Here is a 12056-nt window from a genome sequence, read left to right on the forward strand (position 1 = left end):
CTGGACACCTTATTAAAGCACTCAGCCTGGAATATCTGCACTTGGGAGGCTGAGAGAGGAGGATGGGGAGTTCTAGGCCAGATTGGAGCTACATAGCAAGACCCTTTCTCAAAACAACCCTGAGTAAATATGAGAATGACATAGATACAGCTCAGTAATACAGCATCGAGATAGAATAGAGAATCCTGAGATAAATCTGACATAAACCTACAGATAAATCTACAGTGGGGTGCTTTCCAACAAGGATGCCCAGAGAAGTCTATGGGGAAGTCAGTCCATGCCACAGATAACTCTGGGACCAACCTGAATATCCAAGGCAAAAGATGAAGTTGGATCCCCTCCCTCACACCACCGATAAAATAACAAGGCACCTAAATGAAAGAGAAAAAAAAATAAACCCAAAGACTTTTAGAAGAAAAACAGGTACATTTTGACATCAGGTTAGGCAAAGCCTCCTTAAATATCACACCAAAAGCACAAGTGATAGCTGGGTTACGCTAGAGGTAGGAGGATCACAGTTTGAGGTGATCCTAAGCAAAGTTAACATGAGACCCTATGTAGAAAATAAAAGCAAAAGGAGTGGGGGCACAGCCAAAGTGGTAGAGCACTTTTCTACCAAGCTCGAGGCCCTCAGTTCAATCCCCAGTACTGCCAAAAAAAGGGGGAGGGAACCAAACCTAACCAAAAGCACATGTGATAAAAGAAAAACCGGATGAAGTAGACGTCCTTGAAATGAAAGCCTCTATCTCTTCAAAGGACACCGGGAAGAAAATGAAAAGATACTGAGAAAATATGCAAATCAGATATCTAACAAGGGACTGGCAAGTAGATTAGATAAAGAACTCTTTCAGCTCAGTAATAAAAAGACTCATCACCGGATTGGAAAGAGATCGAGAGAAAAAAAAAAAAAGACCAGGAACGGCATTTCTCCAAAGATGATTTCCAGATGGTCCAGGAGTTGCCTAAAGGACGCTTCAGGGAAATGCAAATCAAACCATGGAGAGCTATCTATCACTCAGCATTGGATCACAGGGCTAGATTATCAAGACAGATAAGCTCAAGTGTTGGCAAGGCTGTGGAGATGCTGGTGCCCTCCTCTGCTGCTAATGGGGGATGTAAAAATGCTGGCAGCTGGGGTGAAGAACTCTCCGGAAGCTCCTCAAGAGGTTAAACATGCGGTCCCCCTTTGAACCAGAGGGTGCACACTGAGGCACGAAGCCAGGAGAGCTGAAACTACCTGCTCACACAAATACTTGTATGTGAAAGTTTATTCATGACAGTCAAAAAGCAAGGCCACCCACCCCCACCCCCTTCCAGTGACAGAAGATAAACAAGTGTGGCCAATCTACTCGCTGAAATATTATTCAGTGTTAAAAAGGAAAGGTGTATGGACATGCTTCATATTGACATGCTACAACAAACCTTAATCGAAGTGAAAGACAAAAAAAGAAAAGAAAAGAAAATCTCCTTTCCACAGAATGTCCAGACAAGGTAAATCTGCAGGAGCATGCTGGCCTAAATCGGAGGTAGTGGAAAGAGGGACAAGCGGCCTGGGGAGGGATGCTTGAATTCTATGTCAATCTCAATAAGAGCATTTTTAAAAGAAAAGGAGAGGAAAGGGAAGGTGTGCCCGGTGCCATAAATGGCAAGCAGCCGAAGTTTCTGAAAACCAAAAGCCAGCACTGCGACATGAACTGTACTTTAGGAGCTGTTTTTTGGTGTAGAGCAGTGACAGCTGGATGCAGGTGTGTGTGATGTTGGTGGGGTCTAGCTTCCAGAAGTCTCTTCCACCTGCTGGCCTCATTTGGAAGCCCTGGGAAGAGGGGGTGAGGGGAAATAGAGCCATTTATTAACACTGGCTGGCACCCATGAGTCTGGGCCCCCTCTGTAAGTCTAGGTCCCCCCTTTGTGAGTCTGGGTCTCCTTTTTGCACAGCAGCTAGGGTGGGCATCTGTCCCTGCTGCTAAAATGAATCAGGTATCGGATACGGGACTTACAATTAGATTAGATAAACTTGCTGGCGGGGTGGACTCTGGGTGTGTCTGCCCAGCAGGGTGAAGTAGAGCTCCCACCTTTCAGAGATGAAATACGCTGCTATCTCAGTTAACTATTTGATCATTTCTGGACTGTAACAGTTAACCCCTGCTCCCTCCCCTCCCCCCTGACCGAGTCTCTGTTCTTCTCTCAGCCAGGTCTGCACATGTGGTGGGCAGGGAGATCCTGCCTGGCAGGGGCTGTAGCCACTGAGTTCTGTACAAGCTATGGTGCTGTAGTCGGGCCTTCAATCTCCTGCCATTCTTGCCCTTGGTGAATGAGAGGAGCCATATTGCTCAGGGACAAAGACACCCCCCTCCAAACCCTGAGCAAACCCTCCCTCTGGTTATGGTCTCCCCATCAGTGAGATGGGGGACAGTTTGGTCATCACTCCGGATCCTCAGGGGTTGGTTTCAGGGCCACCCTCGATACTGAAATTCCCGGATGCTCAAGTCTTCCCAGGTACATGATATGGCATTGGCAATTAGCCGACATGCATATGCTCATAAGGCTTTAAACCATCTCTGGATGACTTGTCATAGCACATATAACATAAATGCCATGTTCATAAATACTTGTCTTTCAGGGAAGAAGGTCAGGGAACATCCTTCTGTGCGGGGCAGAAGGAATTTTTAAAGAGTATTCTCACTTCAGAGGTTCAGAATCTGCAGGAACCCGTGACCTGAGGGGCTGTGGGAAGGGTCAGGGGACAGCTTGCTGAGAAAGGGCCCTGGGCTTGGCAGTACGGGCCAAGAGAGCTCACTGCCTGCCCTTCTCGCACCTGCTTCTTCTCCAGACTCATAGCCCCAGGCACACAATCTTAGGGGAGGAGGCAGAGCAGGTAGAGTCAGGCTGTGTCTGCTACTCCAAAAGGCCCTTACGATTCCAGGGAGTCAGGGCACAGGTTGTGGGTCTAGAATGTTCCCTCCTCAGGGTGGCTCAGGCTCCTTGGAGTCTGAATAGTAAGGTCAAAACCAGAGCAGGCTGGGCACCAGTCCAATAGCCTGTAGCCATTCAGGAGACTGAGATCTGAGGACTGCAGTTCAAAGCCAGTCTCAGCAGGAAAGCCTGTGAGATGCTCATCCCCAATTAACCACCCAAAAGCAGCCAAGTGGTAGAGCACCAGCCTTGAGTAAAAAAGCTCAGGGACAGTGCCCAAGCCCCAGCACACACACACACACACACACACACACACACACACACACACACACACACACACACACACACACACACACACACGAGATTGTGCCAAAAGTAGCTGGTAGAGGTGGTGGAAACAAAAGCAACATAGCCCCATCCAGTATGATGGTGCATACCTGTAATCCAGTTATGCAGGAGGTAGAGATGGGATGAAAGACATTTGAGGCCAGTCTGGGCAAACCTGTCTTAAACTTATGACCACCCTAGGAGGCATCTCAGGCCCGGAGAGGATGATGAACTTGAGGTCAGGTGATGAATCTGAGATGTGGATCCCAAGCAGTAAGTCCTTAATTTATATGCTAAAGGGACAGGACATCAGCAGATGTCGGGGTGAGGTGAGGCAGGCCTGGGGGAGGAGGGAGCGACCCACTTGTGTGCGGTAGGGTGGAGCATACTGGCACACGTGCTGACACAGATAGACATTGCTGTCAAGATACAGGTAGGTAGACCCCAGGACTTTTAGAATTGCATTAAAGTTTGCACCTGGGATTCTCAGAGCAAGCATGGTCCCTGGACCAGCCATATCAGCCTCCCTGAGAACTGGAAAGAAGTCAGGTGCTCTGGCCCTGCCCTTGTGGTCTGGCTCCACCCAGGTACTATGGCCCCGCCCATATGATCTGGTTCCACCAGGTACTATGGCCCCGCCCATATGATCTGGCTCCACCCAGGTACCCTGGCCCCACCCACATGATCTGGCTCCACCCAGGTACCCTGGCCCCACCCACATGATCTGGCTCCACCCAGGAACCCTGGTCCCACCCACATGATTGGCTCCACCCAGGGAGCCCTTACCTGCCCACTCAGGGCACCAGGCCATCTATGCTGCTGCGTGGCAGGCTCAGCATCCTGCAAAGCCCGCCACACCCCCTAGGCTGCTTCTTAAGTCCCTGCAGCTGCGTGCTCCCTCCCTGTGGCTCTGATGGCTGTCACCTCCCGCTGTCTCCTGACACTGACATAGAAATACAAGCCTCAGAACCACAGCAGCTGGGCCCACTGTGCAACCAGCTTGGCCCCATGAGACCGCTTCACGACTCAGTTTCCCTGACAAGCAGCGGAGGCCGGGACTCACAAGTGTCGGAGCTGGGAGGGACACAAATCCTACATTCTATGAAGCCCACACACACAGAGTAAGCTGCCCAGTGAGCCAGGTGGGTCAGATGAAGGAGATTTCTGGAAACTGGCCCTGCTTGTGGGTACCACAGGGCAAAGGTTCTCATTACAGGATTTTCTCCCCCAGGGCTGACGATTGCACCCAGGGCCTGGCCTGAGCTAGGCAAGTGCTGCACCACTGAGCTACGTCCTTACCCTTGAGGACAGGAATCTTAGTGTATTAAAAGTCCATGCCCACTGGGTGCCAGTAGCTCACAGCTGTAATCCTACTTACTCAGGAGGTTGTGAGTGGAGGATCAGGGTTTGAGGCCTGCCCAGGTGGGAAGTTCTTGGGAGGCTTTTATCTTCAATTTAACCACCAAAAGGCTGGGAGTGGAGCTGTGTGTGGCTCAAGTGGTAGAGCAACAGTCTTGAGCAAAAAAGTTAAGGAAGAATGTAAGTCTCTGAGTTCAAGGCCCAGAACTGGCGTGTGCACACACGTAGCTGATGAGCTAATGATGGTGCCCAAGCCTCTCGGCAGTCTATGCAGACTGACTAGAAGCAGGGGAGGGCCCACCTGGCCACGCCCCCAATGAAATCACCACTGCTTGATGATGCAGATTGAAGGGGAGGGAGTTGCCCATGGCCACACCCATGCTGATGTCATCGTTCCACTGGGAAGCTGGATTCACACCCCCCAACACCTCACCAGTGCCACCATTGCAGCAGGATCAATGTCCCCTGGGGGTCTGGCCTTGGCAAGCAAGGCCGTTTCCCTCAGGTCAGGGCTTGTTCACATAGATTGCCAGGGTCACCAGGGTGTAGCATGCTTTGTTGCTTTGGTAAATATTATTTGATAAGGAAATCAGAAAACACGGAGAGAGGGTAGAGACATTCAGCAAGAACACGACAGCTGGGGGTGGGGGTAGGGGGTCTTTCTGAGGCCTCAGAGGAACGCCCTTGTGTTACATGTGGGGAAAGGAGCTGGGAAGGGCTTGACTTGCCCAGCCATCAGCCAACTGGACAGAGTATTGTCACCCCCATATTACAGGGGCATAAACAGAGACACTCGGGAGCCAAACACCCAGTCCAGCTCACTTCCAATCATCACCCGGAACCAACACCCCTGAAGTGGGGGGGAGGAGCTTGGGAGGTGACAGCTCTTCTCCCCGATCAGGAACACATCGCAGCTGCAATGCTGCCTCACCCTTCTGGGTAGGGGTTAGGGGGTGCCCTGGGCTGTCCTTGCTCCATGGGAACACTGAGCCACCACACTGGGCCCGGGGCCCCGCTGACACCCCCACGGAATCTGTCACACAGCTGCCGGCACAGGGATGTACTCCCTGAGCCTGGGTGGGGTCTCGGGGCCTCGAGGTGGATGGTCTATGAATGGTCCAGTAGACCAGTGTCCCCAGTCCAAGGACTTCTGCTTGAGGGGCACTTCTCACTCCTGCTAAGCCATGCACCAGGCCTGTGGGCATCACTGACTAAGCCAAGCCTGTGGTACCCTCACAACTCAGGGCTCCAGAGCTGGAGGAGAAGAGACCATAAGAGGAGACACTTGGGGCCAGGCCTGACAGCTACAGCCACCTCACCCTGACACACACACACACACACACACACACACACACACACACACACACACACGCCCCATGCCCCACCGTCCTGGGACACGGAGGAAGCCAGGGCCTGCACTCACCCATGACGTTGAGGAAGATGTTTCCTGAGGCCAGGACTACCTTCTCCCTGGTGGCACGGTCGTAGATGCCCACGTGACACTCATAGGGGCCGTTGTCTGAGATCCGGACCTCGGGCAGCCTGTGGGGAGGCAGAGGACGGGATGAGGTGGGCATGGGGGTGGTACCGAGGAGGCAGGCTCCCAGACAACCGATCCAGTACCCGCTGGACAGGGTCCCGGGAGCCTAACGCTGCGGCCCGCACACACTGTGTACTGGGCCGGGAAGCGGGGGAGCATGCACGGTGCTCCAACCGCACCCAGGCTCTGCGCAGGACGTCACATACAGTGGGGCTGTGGCCCCAGCGGCTCCTGGAGCAGTAGCTGCTGCCAGGCTGGTGGCCAGGCCTACTCACTGAGTGGAGAGATGTCAGGAGCAGCTGCCCTGGGCATGGGGGGAGAGGGCAGCCTCGTTCCTCATGGCCACCATCCATCCCTTCATGGATGGATTTCATAAGCAGGGAAACGGAGGCACAACCCTCCCTCTCCCCACTCTTACATAGGGAATTTGAATTCCTGCCTTCACAATGCCAAACTGTCACTCTATGCCCAGCCCTGGGGACACTGAAAAGAAACACAGTCAAATTCCTGCACACAAGGAGCTTCCTGTCTAATGAACAAGGAGGAGGGAAGGCCAATCAACTCCCCCCAAGTTGCATGTGAAGAGTAAGCTTGTGGGAGCCTGGACTGGGGGCCAGGAGTAGTTCTACCTCTGAGGTCCTCAGACCCATACCTCTCCCTGCAACATTCCCTCTAGAAAGCCAGGAAGTGAGAATGCTTGTGGTCTCCATAGCAGCTTCTCACCCCTGTCTTTATTACATAGCCCAGAGACAGCCATGGGGTACAAACCCATCCGCATGGTGGTGCTCAAACAAAAGGCCACCAGATTTAAATTTCTGATGATGGTCAGGGTGCCACAAAATATGTCTTGGCTTTCCCCTCTGTCCTCCACACGGTTACAAATGTTGAAAGCATTCTCATTTCACACCCTGTAGGAAAGACAGGCAAGGGTCTAGATGTAGCCCATCGGCTCAGTTTGTGGATTCCTGGTTCTAGATCTTTCTACAGGGTGTAGGGTCAGACAGGGCTGAGTCAGTATGATCTGCCTCCCTGTGGGGACATGGACACACGGCTGCTTCCTCCTGCCTTCTATATGGAAGAGATCAGAGTTAAAATTCTGCTCCTACCACTTGTAGCCCCTGGGACTTTAGGGAAGTGGCTCTCTGTCTCTCTCTTGTCATAAACAAACAAACAAACAAATAAATAAAATAGAGGTGCAGCCAAGGCTGAATGCAGGGACCATGCACAGGACTGGAGGGGGTCACCATGGGCCAGCCATGCATCTTAAGGTCAGAATTCCTGCTAGGCAAGATCTGAGCATGTCTGTGGGTGGTGGGGGCCTCGGCCTACGGGTGCTGGGGAAGCCTGGTGGCCCCACAGGTTCCAGCCCACGCCGGTGCCATCTTCGAGGGCTGTGTCCCTCCCAGGTTTCCTGTTTCCATCTGTTTCTGCTGAGCAGTTTCACTCAAGACTCTGTGCTAGGTTCCAGCTCCTTGTTTTCTTGTGACTCACTGTCCCCTAAGCCTCCCCACCCCCCAAACTTCCTACAAACCTCCACCCTGGGCTCCCAGCCTCCTTTCATCCCTGTGGTCTCCCTGAGCCAGCCCTTCCCTGCCTCCCTCCCCTTGACCCCACCATTAACATAAACAACATCCTCATTTACATAGACTACACAGAGGTTGACATCTGGTCTACCTACTGCCACCCAGGGCTGAAGAACAGACTGTCTTCCAAGGCCTGGTGGAGAAGATGTCATCCGCCTCCACTCAGCTCAGAAGAAGGCTGGTGACAGCCAAGAACTGAGTCTCTACCCTCCCCCCCCCATACACACCCGCCCTGGGGAGCCATTTTCTTTGTTTAGAACACAGCTAGATTGGAAAAGTGGTCTCCTCGGTGGACACCACTGCTGAGTGATTGTCACCCGGAGTGACACGTTCAGGAGACAAGGGTGTCTGACACAGAGGTGACTTGTGTGCGTGAATGTCTTTCCCTGGGGTATGGAGAGCAGGCATGAAAAAGGCTCAGGGGACACGTGTGGCTGGCAGGCTTCTAGGTGATGTCACTGGAGAATAGTGACACGCTGCCACATAGGGTGTGTGTGTGTGTGTGTGTGTGTGCGCGTGCATACACAGCTGGCAGACGCAGGTGCGCGGAGGTGACATCAACACGGTGACATGGAGGAATCACTGCTCCAATGACACGCTCAGCTGACAGAAACACAAGCAATGTGCTCGGGTGATGTGTGGGCGACACGGCACAGGTGGCATCGGAGGCGGCTCAGGGGACACCTGGATTGGCACAGCCTCCCCACGGGGGGGGAGGGGGCTCCCCACAATCAGATCAGATACCGCTCCTCCTACTTGACTTCTTCCACACAGCCATGTGCATCTTGGCCAAGTCACCACCTCCTTGACAGCTGCTGGTCTCCCCCACTCAATGCGAGCCCCCGGGGGTTCCCCATCCTGCCTCCTCCCAGATCCTGAACCCCCCTCAGATCCTCCCACCATCACTGCCACCCCTGCCCCCCCAACCTGGTTCGCAGCTGGTGCTTCCCACTCCGGGAGTCTCAGAGCCTGCCAGTCCCCTCCGGAGCTATTCGACAAGAACAATCCAGATCTTTTCAAATGTAAATGAACAAATCCCAACCCCCTACACCCCTTCAAAGGCTTCCCTGCTCTTCACAGGAACACCAGGATCCCCATCCCAACCTCCAGAGCCCAGACCTGCCTTCCCTCCTTGCAGCCACACCTCCTGTCCCAAGATTTTGCTTTTCATAAGACACCATCTTTAAAAATGGTTGTTTCAGATCATTTTAGAATTAGGGGAAAGTAGCCAGGGCAACAGAGACCCTGTGTGCCTCCTTTCTCCTCTCATGCCCACCTTGCAGTCCAGGCTAGCCCAGCAGATTCCAGCCTCACCTCCATCCTGCTCCACCAGGGAACAGCCTTTGGCCTGGACCACCCACCTCTTCTCAGTGCCTTCTCGGACCCCAGGACCCCGTCTCCACTGTGGGCTCCTGAAGTGGACAAAGCAGCCTGACCCCCTCCCCAGGAGAAGGCATCGATCCACGCGTGTGCACACGGCAGAAGGGACCAGCGGGGACCTGGGAGGCTGGGGGGAGGAGGCCACCTCCCATCGGCGATGGACGGCGATCAATAAACTATTAATAACTGTAAGGGTTTCTGCAGAGATCGCTGTAATACAGTTTAGCGGCTGGAGTTTGCCAACAGCAGCAGCAGCCCTGGAGGGCGAGTAATTGTGTTTTTGAAAGCAGAAGAGCTGGGCAGGTTGGCCGTGCTCCGCCTGCTGCCATGCGGGCCTCTGTGCAGGCAAAGGCTGGGCCATCAGGACGCAGCAGTGTTTACACCTACTGTGTGCCACGCCCACAGCTGGGTCTGGGTGGTGGGCTTGGGCTGGAGTTGATACAGTGATAGTCAGGATTGGTCCCGCCCCCAGCCATGCCTGTGCCCAGGCTGTTGGTTCTGCTTGACGTGTCCTTTTCTCCATCCACGTGGCAAACCTCGTGGTTTAGTGTAATCACTAAAAGCACAGATTTGAAGGATGTCTGATTTGTTAGAGCTCAGTCCCAGTCTTGCTTTGTGCACTTAAGAAAACCATGTCATCGTCCGGGTAGCTGGAGGCTCACACCTGTAATCCCAGCTACTCAGGAGGCTGAGGTTTGAGGACTGAGAGGTTCAAAGCCAGCTAGGGCAGAAAACTCTGTGAGACTCTTACCTCCAGTGAACCACCTGAAAACCAGAAGTGGCGCTGTGGCTCAATAGAGCGCTAGCCTTGAGCTGAGGACCTCAGGGACAGCGCCCAGGCCCTGAGTTCAAACCCCATGACCGACCAAAACAAACAAACAAACAAAAAAAACAACCCAACGTGCTATTCTCTACAAGCTTTGAGTTTTGTTACCTGTCACAATCACCTTAGGGAACGAATAGGAAAATTAAAAGTGATAATCCAAGCTCCGAGCTGGTGGGTACAGGGTGGACTGGATAGGTACTCCACTAGAAAGCAGTGGACAGGATAGGTACTCCACTAGAAAGCGGTGGGTGGTGCCCTTACGGGACCACCTCCTCCAGGCAGGCTTTCTTGATTGCCCAACTACACCTGTCTGGGAGCATCTGGGAGCACATCATTCACCTGCTGTGAATATCAGGACACACCAGGACGGATGCCTCGGCCGTGGGAGCCCAAGGGGGCAGCCGGGCCATGTGGCCGGCACCTCCATGGGCATCTGTGGTAAAAATGAGGCCCAAGAACACAGCCCAGATTGGCATCTAGGAGCTGTTCTTAGCTCTACAGACAGCTGGCTGTGATGTTGGACAAGCATCCTCTGGCTTCTCAGAGCCTGTTTCTCTATCCCGTACATGAGTGTGACAATGCCTGTTTCCTGGCACTATTATGTATAGAGATGGATAGAGGGGGGTATTATATATACTGAATTCCCTCCCCCACCCCTTGTCGCACTCAATCCTGTTACCACCCAGAGGAACATGGTCCCACGCACAGCATTATGTAAAGCACACCCTAGAAAAGTACAACCGAGGAAACCGAGGCCCGGGGAGAAGAGGTAACATGACTGAGGTTGCACAGGCGGGTACCCTGGTGCGAGCCCCAGCGCAATGGGGGTCACAGCCCAGGAGGCTCCCCGCCCCTCCCTGGTTCTGCCCCATCCATGTGTACTCTCTGGCACCTGCTTCCGCCCCGGCCGTCCCTGGCCATGTTTGTCTTCTGAGCGGTGCTGCCTGCCTCCTTTCCGGGTACCGAGGCCACACGCTTCCTCCCCACGGGCGAGCCTGGATGGCCTCTGTTTCCTCTCCAGCCCCTTCCCCGCGCTTTCCTCCCTTCCCGTCTTTGTCTTTCTCCTGAGATTCCTGCCAGGCGGGGCTGGAGGGAACAGTCGATGGGTGCCGAGCTCATGGCTGCTCAGCTGCACAGTCAAGACATCCAATATTTGACTTTTGCAGAGAAACAAAGCCTAAGCTAATGAGTGCGTGCAAGCCAAGCCCGGTGCGCTTGGAGGCGCGGGTCCTCTTCTCCTCCTATGTCATTAATTGATTTGAAAAAAATGTAAACCAATTATTAAGAACCTACCACACACCAGGTGCTGTTTTCAGTGTGGAGCGTATAATGAGACAAGACAGACAAAACAGTATATTCCAATGGCAACGCTGGAAAGTCATCTGATATTCCGTGGGTCTGCACAGGCCCGGCCTCCTTCTTAGAGGGAGCAGGATGGACCTGAAGAACCCGCTCAAGGTCAAAGGTATCGAGCCAACCTCAAGTCTCGTTGCCTCCTGCAAATCTTGCCTTTTGTGTCTGTCATGTTTAGAATTCTGTTTGGAGCTCTGACGAGGTGCCATCCACAAACGGCAGGCTGTCCACGCTGGCAGTTTACACATCACAGGGGCTCCACCCTGCTGCGTGGAGGTACCATCCCATCGCGTGGTCATGCCATATTTTTGTTCATTCAACTGCCAATGGGCACTTGGTTTGTAGTCAGTGTTGTTACAGCCATGTCGACACGCGTGCATGCACGTGAGCACAGGGGGACGCGTGTGTGTGCCTGTGGACTTGTGCAGACGTGTGGGCCTGCGATTTCATTTCCCTCCAGTAAGCAAGCACAGAGGAATGGTGTGGCCGGGCTCTGGCAGGGCCTAGCGGTCTTCTGAAGGGACTGTTGCAGGCAACCCTGGTGTCTGTCTGTCCGTCTGTCTGCCTGTTTGTCCATATTGCTTGGGGAGCCGTTCTCTAAAAGACTCCCTCCCCGTGACTCTCCATACCACATGACAAGCCCTGCTGGACCCTGGTGTGCAAAGGGGAGAAAAGCTGTGGCTGAGAGAGCCGAGGATGACGGTTCAAACCCAACCCCGGCAGCAGTCTGTAAGACCCCTATATCCAACTCATCTCAGGAAAAGTCAGAAGCAGA

General features: G+C 53.5%; 1 protein-coding gene across 2 annotated transcripts in view; it reads right to left on the reverse strand.

Annotated features, from left to right (window-relative positions):
• The window catches only part of Igsf21 (immunoglobin superfamily member 21), a 183619-nt gene that overhangs the window by 27808 nt on the left and 143755 nt on the right, over nucleotides 1–12056 (reverse strand). For both annotated transcript variants that reach the window (XM_070037015.1, XM_070037014.1), the window contains exon 4: nucleotides 6023–6141. In XM_070037015.1, the coding sequence (XP_069893116.1) occupies nucleotides 6023–6141 (119 nt within the window). The remainder of the gene's footprint in view (nucleotides 1–6022; nucleotides 6142–12056) is intronic.

This window comes from Dipodomys merriami, unplaced genomic scaffold, assembly GCF_024711535.1.
Source record: "Dipodomys merriami isolate MVZ:Mamm:240054 unplaced genomic scaffold, mDipMer1.0.p SCAF_28, whole genome shotgun sequence".
Taxonomy (NCBI): domain Eukaryota; kingdom Metazoa; phylum Chordata; class Mammalia; order Rodentia; family Heteromyidae; genus Dipodomys; species Dipodomys merriami.